The sequence below is a fragment of the Zeugodacus cucurbitae genome, chromosome 3 (genome assembly GCF_028554725.1).
Source record: "Zeugodacus cucurbitae isolate PBARC_wt_2022May chromosome 3, idZeuCucr1.2, whole genome shotgun sequence".
In the NCBI taxonomy this organism is placed as follows: Eukaryota; Metazoa; Arthropoda; class Insecta; order Diptera; family Tephritidae; genus Zeugodacus; species Zeugodacus cucurbitae.
The window spans coordinates 44,851-64,877 of record NC_071668.1 but is presented as its reverse complement, the minus strand read 5'-3'; the positions used below and the strand labels follow the sequence as shown (position 1 = coordinate 64,877).

General features: G+C 31.5%; 2 protein-coding genes across 6 annotated transcripts in view; both read right to left on the bottom strand.

Moving 5' to 3' along the window:
• The window catches only part of LOC105209578 (uncharacterized), a 28,976-nt gene extending 27,419 nt beyond the window's left edge, over positions 1–1,557 (bottom strand). The window contains exon 1 of one of the 5 annotated variants that reach the window (XM_011180027.3): positions 989–1,557. The gene's annotated coding sequence lies outside the window, so the exon portion shown is untranslated. Of the gene's footprint in view, positions 1–948 lie in introns of all 5 variants that reach the window. The other 4 variants (XM_029038600.2, XM_029038599.2, XM_011180030.3 and 1 more) reach the window with 4 other exon arrangements.
• A 10,094-nt stretch (positions 1,558–11,651) lies between these two features.
• Positions 11,652–18,834, bottom strand: LOC105209577 (uncharacterized). The gene is made up of 4 exons (XM_011180019.3): positions 18,633–18,834; positions 14,231–14,353; positions 12,327–12,454; positions 11,652–12,257 (listed from the first exon to the last, which is right to left on the bottom strand). The coding sequence occupies exons 2-4, from the start codon at positions 14,327–14,329 to the stop codon at positions 12,134–12,136; spliced, it is 351 nt and encodes a 116-aa protein (XP_011178321.1). The 5' UTR covers positions 14,330–14,353; positions 18,633–18,834; the 3' UTR covers positions 11,652–12,133.
• Between the last annotated feature and the right edge of the window lie 1,193 nt (positions 18,835–20,027).

Genomic DNA, 20,027 nt, shown 5'->3' with positions numbered 1-20,027 from the left:
ATGTACATACACATTTAATTTATAATACAGTGGAACTTCCATAACTCGAACTTGTAGATCTAGAAGTTTTCCAAAACTCGAACTCTTAAAGTGGCAATAGAAGGCAACTTTCATACAAATTTCCTTCCATAAATCGAACTTTTTGGTCAGGGTCATTTTTGTATTATAATTTAAAATTTTACTATATGAGGCAGGATTTGAAAAGAGTCACTCGATATCGTATGGAGGAGAATGAAAAATATGATATTACACTAATGGATTTCATATATCATGTAACAAAAGCATGGGATACAGACGTCAAGAGCCAAACAAAAGCAAAGTGCAACAAACAATATTACAGAATACATGTTTTAACATATTTAAAAAAAAAAACGTTATTCGAAGTAAATAATTAAAACTGTGTATAAATCTATATTTTACAGCTTTTTTGAAAATTTGTGGCTTATTGAAAGTTTCTATAACTCGAAGCTTTTTTGTGAATTCTGGTGATTCGAGTTAGAGAAGTTCCACTGTATTTAAAACTTAAACTAAAACAATGTTTACTTTGTTACAATGAGCACTTCACATATCTTTGGATAATAGTGTTTTGTGGTTAAACAAATGACAAAATTTTGTGCATATCTATATCTATATTATGATCATGTTAGTCTTTCTATCAAATTTTACTACAATCATATAGCGGAATTATTATTTGGTTATGCAAAGCTTTGTACATACGGAAATGTAAGAATATGTGTAGTTATAACTAATATAGAATCATATATGTATGAATATGTACGTACGTATATGTTCGTATGTAAGTATATCTTTAGCTTGAATAAAAATATAAACACTAGTAGGTATGTTCACAAATGAACGCTGGTTAGTGGCATAAAAGATGATGCCTTGCATTTTTGTTTATCTACCTTATCATATTACGGTATATTGTTATAATACAAACCTACTTACTTACACACTATGTTCTTATATTCAGAGATTATATATTTACATTCATCAGGTTCTGTTGACAACGGATTGGCATTCACCATAAAAGAGAATAATTTCAACTTATTCGCACTGTTTATTTGAATTTATATTTTCCTCTTGCTGCTACTCATTTTTCTTCCAGCAGTCAATTTGTTACTTATCAAATTTTACCAAGGAATATCAATTTGCTCATGCACCACTGTTTTTTTTTACTCAAACTGGTATTTTTTGTATTTATTTAACAAATATAAATGCATAACTTCTATTATTGTTACTCCGAAAATGTTAAATTTCCATTGCATATATCCTATTGTAACTGATTTTGCAACTGTCGCAATTCCGCTGTCTTACTTTTTAGTCTATTAGTCTTTGTATTATTGATTGACACGATTTGACATTTTCTGCCCCCACGATTCATAATTATACATAGCACTCCAAATAATATACATATATGTAAGTATGTGTATTTATCAATGTATACTGAGTATGCACATTTAACATTCGTTTCACTTGCTCGTTTGCTTTGACTCGTGCGCACTCCAGATAGATTGCGACCTCCACGCAAAAGCGTTGCAAAAACAACTGATTCTCAAAAATGGGCGAGAGATTTTTCAGTGCTTCCAATTGTAAAAACGATCATCGTCCACTCTCAATTTTTAGCACTCTTTGTCTAAGCACACCTTAGTTATTGTTGAATAAATATATACGAGTACGTAAAAGATTTATTCTCTTATAAAGAGATATTTCTTGAAAAGTGTAGTCTTGTTTTTATTTGCCAATTTCAGCGGGATCACTTGTTCTATATTATTGTATATATATATATATAAATATATATATATATGAATTTTGCTAATCTTTGGTTTTATTACCCTGCTTCTCTATTAACTATATCTCACCTGCTGCAATATGTCATTAGCGATGCGAAGATCAATAGTAATCAATATCGCCTGCGAGATATCGAAAGAGAAACAAATAAATTTGTAAATTTTTCATAATAGCATTTCCAATAAAAAAAACATTGCGGATCGGCTTTAAGTTAGCGCTTTGGCATGCGGGGATGGCTTTGTATATGGGAAGTAATGTCGTCGAGTACTTTGAGTCCTCTAAATTAGTCGGTCGACATAACGACACGTCGTGTTGAGTACAACGAACGTCGGTGAGAGTACGCTGCTCTGCGTTAGTAATTGTTTAATTCCACAGTGTGTTACAAAGTTGTTGAAAATATATTTTTGTTAAAAAATAGTGCATTTTCAACAAAATTGGATATGGAAAAATCAGTATAATAATGTTATTCAATATCTGTAATGTGTATAAGCTCAGTGTGAAGGTTAATAGAAGTCCTTTGCAATCGCATAGGAAAACTGTCTAAATGTAAATAATAGTATTTTTAGTTATCAAATCAAACTATTCACTTTGTAACACAGTAGATTATGCACATCCAGTTTTTTCCACCGATCGTATGCTTTCCGCTCTGGAGCAGCGTCCCAGCAGTCCAACAAAAGGGCAAAAACCAACTCTTAGCTTCTGAAGTAATAATAATTGCAAAAATCAGACCGGCTCGTGCCTCAACTAAAACAACTTACAGCAACTTACGTGTACATTCGACTTTTCAATCCCTAAGTACAACCACTACTAACAAAACACGATACATACATAGCAACTGAGTTGAGTGTTTGTTTGGTGGTTAGCGGAGAGTCACGCTTTGGTCATATCGCTGTGGTGTTTGGCTACAACAGTTCAGCGGTCAAGACACTGGTCAATGCACACAAAGCCACTTGCGCATGCGGTGCTGTTACAATTTCAAATGCCAGTAGCATCGGCAAAAACGTAGTGGCTATTTTGGAATGCCACATTGCCACACAAGGAATTCAATGAAGAATATGTATTAAGCAAAAAAAACTCTGCACAAATTAAAAGAGAGTTGCAACAGAAGCAAAGTTGTAGGAAAGAAGTTGCCGTAGCACTCAACACTACAAGATAAAATACGAAAAACAAAAAAAAAACTTAAATCTTCAAGACGTTTGAACTCGTTTCAACAAGAAGAAATTCATAAAGGTTGGCTGTACATATTAGAACTCTGGAAGCTGCTGCGATGGCAGATATCGCCAGCGGCATCAGCAGCAAGGAAGAGCACTAGTTGCCTGCAATTTGAACGCGTTTTTATACGCTTGTAAATTACATTTTCAGAATTGTTTTACCTTGTTCTGGTCATGTTTTGAAGTTGTTATCAAGCTTAGCTGCGCATACTTTCACATATCTGCTCGTGTACTTGTCTAATGTTGTTAAAGATTTTTTATTTATCACATCAGTATAATGGTAAAATAATATTCATTTAAAAGGATATAATACTGTGAGCGACAGTCTAGAAATAATTGACTTATATATTTTCAACTGCTCAAAAAAGTAATATTAGTACATGTACATATGAATGCATCTACATGTGTACAAGTTCAGAGAAATGCAGTTTTGCTTTGTTTTATACTTTAAATCTTCTATAATATAAAAATGAATCGCAAAATGTGTTGCTAAGCGCATAACTCGAGAACTGCTAAACCGATTTCGCAAATTCTTTGTTTATAATGTTTTTAGAGGTACCGGTATGGTTCTTACAGAGAGAAAAATTAGAAAAATTGCCTGAAAAAGTCTTAAATCCACAATTTTCTAATCACCCATACAAACAATTTGTGTCGTTAGTCTCGAAAAAAGTCAAGAAGGGCCAAACCGATCTGGCTAATTTTAGTTTTGAAATATTTATGGAAGGCCAGGGAAGGATTAGAAAGTAAGTATATATCGAAAAATTGTGAGGAAGATAACAAGAAGATGATTTTTTTTGAACTGACAACAAAATTATAAAAACAAACAAAACAAAAAATAATATTTTGAAAGTTGTCATTGTTGCTTTGTTAAAATATTTTTATCATTGTTCAATTATATAAGGCTGTGTCGATAGCCCAAAACAATTTGTAACAGGTAGGGAAAGGCAACCGAACATTTTATACTCTCGCAATTTATTGATGTAATTTTATTACACACAATTTGAAATAAAGTCCAATAGAATAACGAAAATCAGCATATATAGTACATGAGGATTGAGGTAATTCCTGAACCGATTTCACTCAACGCCCAGTTATAATGGGAATATGGGCAACTTGGCACCTGTTAGTAGGCAGACAAACGGCAATTCGGCCTTGAAATTACTCCTAAATTGCAAATCAACGAAACACCAGTCTGCAAAATCGCCAAAAAAAGAGCTATAAAGAAGATTTTCCAGATATTCAAGTCGCTGGAGGTACTGCACAGGACTTTAAAAGATTTACGCAACGAAAATATTTTTCTTGAAGCAATGATTCTGTTGGCAGGTGATTTTCGACGAACTAATCACATTCCTAAAATCATCTAATTTGTGGCGACACATAAAGAATCGCCAATTATCATGGCCTCGAGAGAGGAGCTTATTCATCGTGTTTTTCCTGATATGAAACCATAATATAATAATAAACATAAATGGCTAATTGAATGACCTATATTGGTGGTAAAAAAACAAACTCTTTGATCTTAATGCGACAATTTAGAATTTCGTTAAAAGAGAGTTGACACAGCTACAAATCAGGATGACGTATTCAATTATCCCACAGACTATTTTAAATTGCTGGACTATCCCCACTCACTTTCAATTAAGAGTAGTGTGAGTTGTCATCATGCTGCGTAACATAAATCAACATCAAACTTTGCAAAAGAACAAGACTTGCTGTGAAGAAGGTAATCAATATCGTCACCAAAGTCAAGATAAAGCCAACTATGGAATTTGGTCATTTGTTACTTTCTCCAATATACGATTAAAAAAATCAAAGTTTTACAAATTATGATGATTTACGCTTAACACAGATCTACAATAATGTCTATCAATCATTTTAAAATTTATCGGCTATAACGTTTTCGTCTTTATGCGTAAGAATTTTTTCTCTGCATTGAAAGATTTACTAATTTAATGTATACCTTAGCCACAAAAACGTGTGGCCGGGACTGCTAGTCTAAAATAAAAATGAATTTTAGTGATCTGTCGTAAATAATCACTGTAATGTCGCTTAATATCACTGTAATTTATTTCATCCTAATGGTAATCTAATATTATATACTGAATTATATAACCTAATTTTGTTAAAGTATGCACCGCTATGATTTTTTTACTCGTTTGTTAGTTAGTCCTGTAAAGCGAAAATTCTAAAGCTTCGCTCTTGTAATGAAAGAAATGCAGAATGCAGAAAGAACATTGTTAAAAGGTGAGCAATTTAATTTTTTACATTTATTTAGGAATATTCCCAATTTAATATGTAAGTTTAAATGAAATATAAAAAGTATTTTTCAAGTAAATATTTACAGCATTTCATATTTGTTTTACAATTTGAAATATACAGTATGTCACATAATTAAATTTCCTTCTTCTTTTTGACTGGCGTAGACACCACTTACGCGGTTATAGCCGAGTCCACAACAGCGCGCCACGCATCTCTCCTTTTGGCAGTTTGGCGCCAATTGGTAATACCAAGTGAAGACAGGTCCTTCTCCACCTGGTCCTTCCATCGGAGTGAAGTTTCCACGCAATATAAATATGTTCAAAGTGATATAACTTTTTCTAAGTAAACATATTTAAATGTGCAGATCCTATAGTACTTAAAAATATATAAAACGCGAAAAAAGTCAACAATTTTCTCAATCATGTTACATAAATAAGTTTCCAGCTTTAATACCCAAAAAGTTCTAAATTTTGGTCGAAATTTTTCGATAAACGACCATCCTTGGGCACCTCAAGTTCTTCGCATTTCTCGGTAATCATTTTTTCCCATGATTTACTGATAAAATTTATCAATTGTGTAATGTTTTGTAAGGATTATTGAGAAATAAGTAGTTTCAAAATTGCCCTTGAAATATTGTTTACTCAAAAAAAACTTACTTAATTATGGGACATACTGTACATACATATATTGATACTAGGATAAGGTATATGGAAAGTTAAATTATATTTTAGTTAACCATTTGGCTAGTAAAATTATTATTTACGAAAATAGTCAAAACCGTTGTAGCCGGTTAACATTTTTAATTGATGTCAATTTTTAAAAAATATTGGCAAACCTTTTTGTGCAGTTGATTTATCACTTATCATAAAGTTTTTGTTGACAACATGTAACATTTAATTTTCTAAATGAGATAGCTCGGTTAGTTTTTAACAATTCTTGATTTACCTGTCTGTAGCTAAAACAAGCAGATTCAGTGGATTCATATAATTGCCAAAAGGAAAACATTGATTATCTAAATGTAAACTCAAATGGACGTTGTTTCGCCTTGGGCCTTTATTAGATTTTGAAGGTATCGTTGGGATGCGTGGCAGCGAGAGTTGCAATTCCTGGTTGTTAGACACTCCCCACCAATATTCATCCACATCGGTCCAGCCGTTTTTGAGTTATAAATAGTATAACAACACAACTTTCTTGAATATATGTATATATTATTAATAAAATGGAAATAAACGAGAAAGGAAAGGTTAAGTTTTATACTTTCACAATTTATTGATGTAATCTTTTAAAGATAACACAATTTGAAACATATATTCGGCAGTAGAATAACGAAAATCACTATGTATAGTATATGAGGGCTGAGATAATTCTTGATCGGTTTCACTCATTTTCACCACCAAAGTACACTATATCCAAGACTACATACTCAGTTAATTTTGCGAAGATATCTCACATATTTACCGATATATGCGGAATAAAGCCCATCGTATTTTTATACTCTCGCAACAAAGTTGCAAAGAGAGTATTATAGTTTTGTTGACATAACGGTTGTTTGTAACACAACTAAACGAGTTAGATATAGGGTAATCAGGGCGACGAGGCAAGTCAAAATCCGAATGTCTGTCTGTCCGTCTGTCCGTCTGTCCGTCCGTCCGTCCGTCTGTGCAAGCTGTAACTTGAGTAAAAATTAAGATATCTTGATGAAACTTGGCACACTTGTTTCTTGGCACCATAGGAAGGTTGCTTTCGAAAATGGGCAAAATCGGACTACTGCCGCGCCCACAAAATGGCGAAAACCGAAAACACATAAAGTGCCATAACTAAGCCATAAATAAAGCTATGGAAATAAAATTTGGTATGAAGGATCGCACTATAAAGGGGCATATTTGGATGTAATTTTTTTGAGGAAGTGGGCGCGGCCCCGCCCCCAAGTAGCTTTTTTGTACATATCTCGCAAACCAATAAAGCTATATTAACCAAACTTTCTGCAGTCGTTTGTTAACCACTTCTTAATACAGTCCAAAAATGAAACAAATCGGATAATAACCACGCCCACCTCCCATACAAAGGTTAGGTTGAAAATTACTAAAAGTGCGTTGAGAAGTGATAACGAGAGATACCTGGCGGGTATAACCGATTGATTGATATAACTATACATGAGTTATTATGTTCGATTGCCATCTTGTGATATGCTGAAATCTGCTCTGAAAATATGCTGAATCATTTATGTACACAAATATTAAATAATTTTCAGATCGTATAATCATCTGCTGTCTTGACAGCACGTGTCTAACTTTTACGCCACGTCCATCGTAAACACGGGCACGATTTACCGATCAATTTTCATCATGGAAATGTCATATTTTCTCGCACGATACTGCGGAAATCGGGAGTTAATCAAACGAGTTTGATTTTCAAACAACATGTGCGATGCGGCGACGGCGAAATACACGCACTATCGCAAAATCGTGCTTATGAATATTGGACATCTACATACATATGTTTGGATTTGTGATCTGCCCGCATTTAACGCAACGCATCGCCTGCGCCGCATTTGTCGTGTCTACGCTGGACGTGACATTATAGTTTTGTCACAGTAAGTGTTTTTATCATTTAAAAAAATATAAATAAATGTCACCGCTATAAAAGCTTTTTTATTTATACTTTGGAATTAATCCTTATGAAAAAAAAATTACTTCATATTTAGTGTAGTTGGACAGTCAATTCGAAAGATATCACAAATTTAAAATTGTAAGTTTTTCGAAAATGTCACATTGTTGCCGCTCAAGCTGCTTGGTTAGGCGGCACCATAACGGGGCAACTCGACAGGCATATTAATTAGCATATTAACTGTCAAATCGATATCTTATTATTATTAATTCAGACTACTGCATTTTAAATACAAAAATATCTTATCATTTTATATGATTACAGATTTCAATAATTTTTCCAGAAAGTTGATTGATCTATTTTAGGGCATTATTTTCAGTAAAAAATATCTACATGTATGTAATATGTACATATGCCAACAATTATCTTTAAAATATTAACTGTAAACATATATACAAGATGCATACATATGCATTTACATGATATTTGCGAGCATACCTACTAGAGCTTTTGGTTTTCGACTAATCGACTAACCGAATTAACCGAATAGGGCATTATTCGAATAATAATATTCGGTTTGCACTATTCGGATAGTCGTCAGTCATCGATTATTAGGTTAACCGCTCATTTTTGACTATTCGGTTAACCGTTCGTTGTCGACTATTCGAATAGTGCAAGTTCATTATTAATTTTCTTATTTTTATTGAAAAAAGGGAAGCATTAAAACTAACGACTAACTTGCTTTAAAATGCAAAAATAACAATGATTTCACAGGAACCATTAAGTAATGACATAATAGTTTTCAACCATTTTAACTGGGCGAATGTATTAAATCAGTATATTTCATGAAACGTTTATTTTGATACAATAAAGTTATAAATTCTGATGAAGTGGCTGGAATGCGGAAACTTTAAAAAATCAAAAGCTGTTTGAATTTCAAACGATTTTCAATTATTCGAATAGTGACAATATAACTATTCGAATAACCGCAGTTGAACGACTATTCGAATATTCGTAACATTGCGATTAATCGAATAGTACTAACCGGTTAATATTCGTACGAACGGTTACAAACCGGATATTCGAATAATCGGTTTTCAGGTTAATCGAATCATTTTAAGAGCCTACCTACATACCTTTAGAGTTTTTGTTTCTCATATATATCGCTGAATTACAATTTACCCAAAAAGCATGAACATATCAGACGCTGCCATTCTGAATATTTTGTAAAAATGAAAAAATGATCAAAAGAAAACATCAGTTCTTTTCGGAACTAAATTCGACTTATTTAATTAGTATATATATATATATATATATATATATTGTACCGTTTAACTATTCAAACAGCTGTGACTCGAGTAGTACATATAATTTTTCAATTACATTTGTATAGCTATTAAGCAAATAATTTAGTACTTTGTACCAATACAGTTAAAATTGTTTTAAAATTTAAAAATTGCTCAAATAATCTACAGAGATCTCAACTTTCTGGAAATACCCAGGCGAAGGTATCAAAAAAAAAAAACGCTGTGATGGAGAATCTTCATCAGAAACTGAAAATCGTTTTGCAAGTCGAAGAGGATACGAATCGCAATCGCTTTAAGGACTTCTCAAGCACACGCGCGAGAATCGATTATCGAACGATCGCAGCAGCTTGCTGAATACAATTTCAGAACCTCGCAAATACGAGCTGAAGAATCGATTACTGAACGTGTGCAGCGGTTTATAGAACAAAATATTAGAAATACACTAGCTCGCCTTAGAGAGTCGAACTCTAAGTGTTCCCAATGCTTTCATGATCAGAGACAAAGACAACGGACATCAAAGACAAAAAGTCGTAATCAAGTTTTAGTACATAACAAAAAATATAATTTCATGTTCGAATTTTCTTCATTTTACTATTTTTTAATGACCCCACCCAAAATGAGGAAGTACATACATATATGTATATGGGAGAGTGAAATCTTTCTTTAAACTTGTGCGAACCCAAAGCGGCCTGCTGGTGAAAAATTAATCAAAACAATTTGGTCAAAAAATTAAAAAAAAAAAATGGGATGAATAACACTTCAAATTTAGGGGAATGAAAAATATTTGTTGGCCAATTATCGGACCTACCCCATATGCACAAAAGTTTCATAAAAATTGCTCCAGCGTTTCGGAGGAGTTTGGCAACAAACGCAACGACAAAACAATTTTATATATTAGATATTATATATTAGATGGATTAATATTTTAATATCATAAGATATTCACTTATTAGAATTTTTACTAAATTATATAAATCTTTTAAAGGCAACCTTCTTACATACGCATCGCACCATACTCATGAAAAAACGTATATAAAGTATATATGTATGTACGTACATAAGTACAGATATATCCGCATGTTAACGTAACAGTTTCAAGTATGACCTTACCGGTTATCTACATAGCGCAAGCTTTTCACGTTGTTTTCAAATTAAGAAGCTTTTGTGCTTTAATGACAACCGAATGCCGACCAACCCTTCAACCCCAATATACGTGAAATTCCAACATTTTTTCCATAAAACTTTACATATTAAACTAATTTTATTTTACATAATTAACTTTTTGTATCCTTAAAACAAACCCTATTTTTTCATTATATTCAAATCTTATACACAATAACACCTAAGTACTCACTTCTTTCTTAAAGCTATATCTCCAAGCGTTGCTAGAAGAGAGCGTGTAAACAGTATATGTTTATTTCATGAGCTTCAAGACGACCATTTTAAATTATAATTTTATCGGAATATCATTATTATAAAACACTAAGTTTTCGATATGTTTCCGACTAGCGCTGTGATGTTCCAATTATTTAGTTGATTTTCATGCAATTCGAATCCATTCAGCAGGCATCCCAAGTAATTAAAGGAAGCGGAGGTCAAGATCTTTAGAACTAAATCTTTGATTGAATAATAAGTGGCACAATCATATTATTGTTCCGGACTCAATGCCAGAAAATGTAAGTTGTAAAATGTATATAATTATACCCCCACATGAAAAACATAACCCCCCTAAGCACTTTGCTTTAATTTCCACGGCCGATGCAGTAGTTTTCCGAATACTTTTATTCAAAGAATTCAAAAAATTTTCTCCTAACTCTAAGACAGTCCTCTGTTAGTGGCTTTCTATGAGTATGTTAATGTTTTCGAACTTAATAATAAACGAGTTAAGTGAACAATGAACAAATTCTTCAGTTGTACAGTTCTAGAATGCTATAGCTGTCATCGATCTGCCACTTCTGTGGTCCTTATATTTTTCTGAAATATAATATTTTCTAATATTCCGTGCAGAGCAAAAAAAATCTAGAGTATATGTTCATTTGTTAATTTGTGTTTCTGTTGTCTTTTTATCAGTTTTAAGATTTTAGGATGTATATTTAATACATATTGATATCTATAAAACAAAACTATTGTAATTAATTTTACACTCCAAATTTTTATTCTTTATTTTTGCAATATTTTATGCGTAGGTGTTATTTGATTCAGTTTTAAGACAATATGCACATTTATTGTTAACATTTTTGTGAAAACCCATAAAAATATATGAATACTTGATATTTTTAGTATTCGAATTGTAAATGTGTTGAAATATAAGTGTGCATTTTTACATATGCATATATTTACCACACCAGATGCATTCCGTCTTAGTTGAAATCAAAGCAGTTAAATAAAGATACGTTTACAGACCAATAATTTATATACATACATATAAATATACTAGAAATATGATAACATTTAATTATATTTTAAAAGCATGTGATGGGCTTTGAGGTAATAATTATTTATTTAGTAATTTATTATCTACATACACTATTTCTCTTTATTTTTTCTTAAAATAAAAAGAAAAAATGAGTACTTGAGAAGTATATTTTGATTATTAATATCTGTCTACTATAATAATGCACTTATATACATTTAGATATATTTCGGGATACATTTTTATGACACTCAACATTAGTTAATATGTGATAGAAGATAGAAAAATGTATTTATTACGATGTGCATATATGAATTGTATAGTTAGTAGGAGCAAAGAAGTTTTCCGTTTGAAATGTTGATTCTAAGTGACTTTTTAAATAGCTAACCACCTAATATTTTAAACATTATCGTTATTAGTGTTTTACATATATTTACAAATTTCAAGATGGTACATATATATATGTATATACATATATGTATTTAAGTAAGAAAGTTTCGTCATTAGTATTGGAGTTTGTAGTTATAGTTACATCATCCAGCAGTTTATTTTTTAAAGCAAGAAATAGGGTTAAAGTAGCACTGACGATATCTGACTTGGCGTTTTGTCTCGGGCATCCGGAAAAGTTCGTTCATGCCGCTGCTCCACCCAGGTGTGCGAATATAAGATCTGTTAAAAATAACAAAATAGCGGGATTAGAATTATGTTGTTACATAAAAGATATTTAATAAATTTTACGTGGGTCTATATTGTGCGATTAACATTTGCAGACGATCGAACGGAACGGCAGAGTAAGCAGCAGGCACTGGAAACTCATAATAGCTATTTCGCACTTCATCGACATCCTGTCCAAGATTTTCTAGATCCTGTAATTAAATTCGGATATTCAGAGATATATCAGTGAGCAAATTATCCAATAATAATAAAGCCCCTGGAAGTTTGAAAATCCAGATACATACATACATATATGGGGTCTAGGAGAAGTAATTACAGAGAAATATGCCCTTTGAATTTTTTTGAAGAATGGCCAATATTGTCGGTATACAAATTTTAACAAGCACTGAAATTTTCATTTCGGTTTCTGGGAACTTGAAAATTTATAGTCCGAATGTTTTTGGACGGGCGATACCACACCTCCAATGCAGTAATAGTGTTTTATTATAATATTGTCATTAGTGTTTAATTTATATATTGTAAAGATAATGGAATCCAAAATTGTGTTATAGGTATGGTTTTGACATTATATACAACATTTGGTTGTCTACGTGAGTAAAGAAGAAAAATAAGTTGAGAGAAATATACAAAAACAAATATTAATGTGCGGACCACTACTTTTTAAAAAGTATATTTATTAATGCCCTCCTTGTAGTGATCCTCTGCATCGAATTTTATTAAATAGTATAATTTGTGGCTTTGTTATATCACTTTATTTACTTAACGTCATTTTGTGCGTCCATCTACAATATCAATCACCTCAGGATGCCAATCACTTGCACGGACAGACGGACGGAGGGACATATACACATCCGTATTTCAACCCTCGTCATATAAATCCATATCTCACTCGTTTAGTTTTAGGTATTAAAAAACAACTACGAGGGCTGCTATATATATTTCTGGCCAAGGCAACATAGACATTTCCATTGGAAAGTTTGACATGTTTTAGCATAACATCACTCAGAACGTTTTGTCATTTAATCGTGAATTGTTTTATTTACAGGGAATTAAAAAATTCATCTCGGCCAAAAAATGAAATTAACTCGTGAACATTTTCGTGCGATCATTTTTCACAACTTTCGACGTGGATTATCGCGACAAAAGTGCATCGATGAACTAAAATCTTTGTATGGCTATGAAGCTCCATCCTATAGCACTGTGAAAAACAAGTACAACGAATTCGTAAACTGATAATGCAAGACCGCCATGTAACATACCTTCAGATAGAGGCATGCCTATGCATTTCTCCCACCAGCATACATTCGATATTGCATGAACACCTGGCCGTAAAAAAGGTTTGTTCTCGTTGGATCCAGCACAATTTGACAATCGCTCAAAAAAAGGCTCAAAAAAGTGCTTCGAAAATTGGTTTGAGCGCATGCAAAAGTGTATAAATCTTGATGGAGAATATTTTGAAAAAACAATAAAACCATTTTCGTTGATAAATATTCCTATTTTCATTATTAGGCCAGAAATATATATAGCAGCCCTCGTATTAGGTGGACAAAACTATTATACTCTGTGAAGCATATGGCGAGATATCTGATAACCCGGTCTACATACAAGCCAAATTATCAGTAAAGCCGAATAAGCTCAGTATTTGGTGGGCTTATGGGACTCTAAACCATTAATTCAAAACGCTACCGAGAACAACTCATAATATTATAATGAGCGATTGTCGAAAGTGATCGGTAAAAAAACTATTTGGCTGGGAAGTTTTGCTCACCCCCTTTTAATTCAGACCTTACCTTTTCTGACTAACAATCGTTTCGGTCAATGCAGAACGCCCGCGCGAATGTATTTATAGAGTTAATATGTACTGTGTTAGAAAATTTAAAGGAATCGCGTCGAAATCATATTCCAAAATATTTTCGTAAAATGATAAATCTATTTAAAAATCAACGTTTATTGATTTTTCTAATTACCTGATCGTTGCCGAGAGTGCTTTGAGGACGGGACTCAATTGAACCAATCGTCATCATAAGCAGGGCATAAAACATAAGGATGGTTATTATTTTCACCATTTTTACAACTTTAATGGGAATGCTCTGAAAACAAAAGAATTTAATTAGAAATGCACAATTATTTGTTCACATATTACCAAAATATAAATTTATTGTGACTGATGTTTAAAAAGGATACATATTTTCATAAATTCGTTCTATAGCAAAGCCATATACATGTATAGATATATATATTTGACCAGAAAGATAATAGTATAATTACATCCTTTTGCATTCAATTGGTCATATAATAATCACCTAATGTACACTTCTGTACGTACAGAACGTAATAATATTGTACAATCACAATACTACTTAGACAACTTCCGTTACCTGCACTGAATCTAATTACCAATGTTAAACACATGAAACCGCAAATATCTTCATCTTACACAATTGCATGCTCATAAAATATCGGGATGGTAAATTTATACTTATCATAGCAATTTACCATTTTAAATTCATATATTCGAATTCGAATATTAGATACCCTCAGAATTAAGAAAAGCTGCAAAAGAAAATTCTATGTGTATCGTAACATATTTAACAAATATACATAGGTGTAGTATACATAGTTTTAAAAAAATTTTAAAATATGTTTTCCGTCAAGTTGTAGTTTGGAATTTTGAAAACTTTGTTGGTTATATGATACATACGAGTAACCATTGAAACTTTTTTTGATATTATTTAAGAAATAGCAAGGTGAAACAGTGAAATTAGTTGAATACATCTGTAATCAATTTCCTTTAAGCAAAGCTATCCTGTGTATTGTATAATAAGCTTCTTCGTCTGCAAGACAACAATGCTACTATTTGATTGAAATGTAATATTTTACTCGCAGGTAGCAAGATACATTTCCGTAAATCGTGCCAAACTAGTGTCAGTACTCTAAATGCTGAATGAATACAGAACTACAGCTTTGAAATTAATAAAAAAGTTTAATTGGAATTCTGCACCACTATTTCGTATTTACCACGAACAATAATTTAAGGTATCAGTGGTGCAGAGTTTTAACAATAGAAGAATGAATAACATGTAACTCAACTAAAAGGTATGTTATGTAAGAATTGTTGAAAATAGCTTTTTATAGGGGCTTCAATTATTGAAATAATTCCACTATTAATGTATGTATACCAATATATAACAAAAAATAACCTATATAAACGAAAACTTTTACGTAAAGAAATACTTGATTAATATTTGATACACACATTAAAATTAGTTCTGTAAAAGGTATCTTTACATGTTATTTAAATCCTTGTACTACGAAGTTAATTAGAGCGAATAAGTACATTGTATACCATAAATTCCTTTTTAAGTGAATTAGATTAACTGGTTACATGTATGCAAAATGGAAATAATGAAAACAGAAAATGATGAATATGTACATGTATTTGAATATGCACATATAACGCACATATGCACATATATTGAAATATACAGATGTCTATACATATTGTACATCTACGACCACTTATTATTTCTTGCCATTACGTTTGTGTATTAACGGATGAGCATATATGTACATATATAAGTGCATCTATCTTTATAAGCCCACTGCTGTAAAATGAGGAGATATTAATTTCGCGTATACAATGGCGCTTTTATAAGGAGACTGCAGGTAATTTGACATCCAGTCTCAACCACTGTAGCAAACAACTACTTAAAACTCTTTAAGCCAACTGATAATTTAACAAACTAACTAACAATTGAACTTTTTAATACTAGAAATTGTGAAAGCTTCTCTGTAAAATACGAATATTACTTATTTAAATGCCAACATTCAACATATTTTCAAAATATATTAAAAAACGGAAGTAACAAGCCGACGGAATGATTTATTACTCCAAAAGTATTTTATTACTTAAATCAAAGAAAATGTGACACATTTCTACTAATGGCATTTGTAAACATTAGATTGTCGTCGCCTACGACAACTTTTGAAATATAGCCTCAATTTTTTTTACTTGGCACAATGAAAGTATCGGATTTCATTATCATTATAATTTAAACTCGTAACATACAATTGTATTGTAGCTGTTAAATGCTTACCAATTAATTAAGAAGAAAAGCTTGCATTGCAATCTTACATAATCTTAATTCATAAAATTTGTCCGTCGTTTTGTTTCCACCTAAAGGGAATGGGCGAGTGTTGCAGCAAACTTCTTTTTATAGTAAATAGGTATATACATATGTATATACATCAGTATGCAAAAGATTGTACCTTAAATATACACATAATATACATTAAATATTGTTGCTGAGGTGTTGTTTCTTTAGTCTCCAATTCAAAACTATTTCGCTGCTCAAATGCAGCCAACGACAATAAATTCATGCACGTACTTACATACCTATCAAAATATACATACATAAAGTGCCCATAATTTTTGATATCAAATTTCAAATTAACTTGCAAATGTTATTTATCAACGCAATAAAAATGTCCTGATAATGAGGGTTTTATTTGATGTTCTTATGTATGCTTCTCTTTGTTATAGGAACGATAATTACTCCTGTATCACAACGGAAGTATTACAATAATATTATATTTAATATTTATATTTTGAGCCCTTTTCCTTTATCTTTTTAAAAGCGATGTTCAAATTTGTGGAATGTAGATTACGCATTGCTTTTACCATACAGTACTTATGAACTAATATCTATATCTATATATCTACTTACAGGTATTCATTCACAAATATAAGTACAAATGAATACTTATGCATGTTTAAGTATTATGTTGATTAGGAACAAACGGTTTTATGGCAACCAACTAATCCAATTTTATTGCATAAGATTCCATTCATATTCGCATACTGATAAACTGGAACACATGTGATAGTAGAATATTAAATAATAGGGTTTAATAGGAAGTAAACAAATTGCTGTACGCAGGTGATTTTCTGTTATTTGCAATACTTAATATCCATTTGAAATTAATTTCAAAATATGCAATTATACTATCAACTTTATATTGATCACTTCCATTATAATTATAAATTAATGCGGTTGGAAAAAGTCTACATACATGCATATAGCTGAGTTGTCTGTATGTATTAGCAAAAACTGTATATGTCTCCACAAAGTTTAAAATCACATAAACCGATCCCAAAAATAAATATGTTACTCTCTTCAAAATACCCACTTCAATTTATATCCAATTAAAACATTTTGTTGTTTCTTGTGATGATTTGTGTTTATTTACACATTTAATTCGCTACCCGCAATCAATGGCGATGAACTTAAAGTTGTTAGAAATAAGTTGAGAATCATTAGGAATGTTGGATAAACAATGCGAAATGTTTGCACTTTGTACGGCTAGTTAAAAGTGTATTAGTAAATGCTATGTACACCACCCTTCCTTAGGTTCACATACACACAAACAAACCAAATGATTACCAATCATAATCATTGAGTTTATGGTGTATTTACTTCCAAACAACTCTTGAAAAGCCTGAAATGATAATGCCAAGGCATATATCTACATAGATAACGTGTTATATTCAAAATGAAACATTGAATATTGAACAGGAAATATATTCAGTCAAATAAGTACACGGAAATTCTCATTTTAAATTTTCCCGCTGAGAATATTTCAAAAATTTGTTTTTCCCAGGTTGGCACAACTGTCAGCCACTATTCTGTCAATATTTATTGCTATGTGCCATTTAGTTTGTTTACGGCATAATTAGAAACAAGTCAACCATTTGTGTGCGTTGCAATTTTTATATTCCCCTCCTTAAACAATTTATACCAATGGTAAACTTGAGTTTTCGACATGGTTGAATCGCCAAATGTTTTTTTCAACATTTCCAACGTATTGGCGCAAGAAATATCGTTTGAAACATTGATATTGCTTGGGTAGGAAACTAAAATAAAATAGATATTAAATTTTTTTAATATTTTAAATAAAACAAGGATATTACTGATGTATATATTACAATATAATATTAAATCCCGTTTTTTCTGAACTATGGCAAAATATACTAAATAATAGATTATATATTTATTTAAAACGCGGAACTGGTAACATAAAATTCATGCTACACACAACTGAAATAAAAAACTTGAACATTTCTTGGTAAAGCCACCTTAAACATCTATTGATGAAAATTGTCGATAAAACACCTAAAAACGCTCGTGCAATTATACATGAGTAAAAAATTGCATTGAACTTTCTCATTTATTTAATTTAGTAACGTTGTCAATTTGAATGCACAACCAAATGAAACAAGGACACTCGAATATCTCTGCTTGAAATTATTGTATATAATCAAATTCTAGATCTATAATTGAAGTATAAATAATTATATGCGACACTTACCGTTTGTAAATTGGGAATTATATAGTTATTAGAATTTGCTTATAAATTTAATAAAATTGCACAAATTAAACTTTGCTTTATGAAAATACACTTTTTATCTTGTGATGAAAGTTCAAAACCTAAATTTTACAACTAGAATTATTTCTCTATATTGTTGTTCACACTGTTAACTATGCCGGCAATCTGACGCAGTACCAATCGCTGCTCAGCTTTTTATACAGAATAGCTCGAAAAGTCGGATAGCTTACATGCGCACCCGCAACATTCACGCCAATATCAACGATGTCTACACAAATGTGTAGCATGAACGATAAATTCATCGTAGTCGAAATGCAAGAGCAACACTTAATAATAAAAGCTACCAGCAGGAACAATCGGCAACTCGATGTATAATCACCACGAACTCGTTTCGTTATTATCTTTTCCTACTGGATTGTATTAAAATATGTATTATGTGTGACACTGTTAATAGCCCTTCAGTTCGGCTCATTAGTGAAACACTAGTGAGTTCACTACTTACTGGTAACCACCACTGGTTACCCACCATAATACCGGCAATGCAATTCACTCATGAATTTAACACGGCGATGTCATTGGCGGTAACCGATTAACACTATTCACGAGTGATTTCACCGCCTATATTTCACTAGCTACTTCACCACATATCACTGACTATATATCATTAGTTACTTCACAACTTACCGACTATTAAATTTCACTACTTTCTTCACTACCTCTCAACCTAGCTAGTTTATTCCAAACATAATTAAACACAAATTTTATTTAAATTTTATATAATTAACAATATTATTTTTTATTTAAAATTTCTTTGTTTACAATTATATTTACCATCTGAACAACAGGGTCGGTTAATATCAGTCAAGTCAGAAGAAGTCAAGTCAGAAGTTTTTGTGCACTTCGGCTGGATTCAAAAGCGACTTCGTTGAACATGTGATAAAGAAAGAAAATAATTAAAAAGAAATGTAGTTGATATTAAATTTGTATTACAAATTACATACCATATATATCACTGCACTTATATCCCCAAGTCACATTTCTAAGAGTTCCATTAAAATTTGGTGTTGATCTTAAATGAGTAAAATAATTCGAAACAAGTATACATATAAGTAAGGTGTTAATAATTTAAATAAATGTACATACAAGGATATTTATGCGTTCATAAATATGTGCAAACACTTTCGAACAAACCATATACAGCAATGTTGGAATTCTTACCTCTTTTCATTGTGCAGGGCAATCCATTTTTTTGCATAAAATATTTATGTTTTCTTTGTTTTTATTTACTATTATTTCATTTAATTATTCACCTTTTAATAACACTTTTAATAAACAATAAACGTATTAGAACCCGCGACGCGAGATCAATTGTACAAT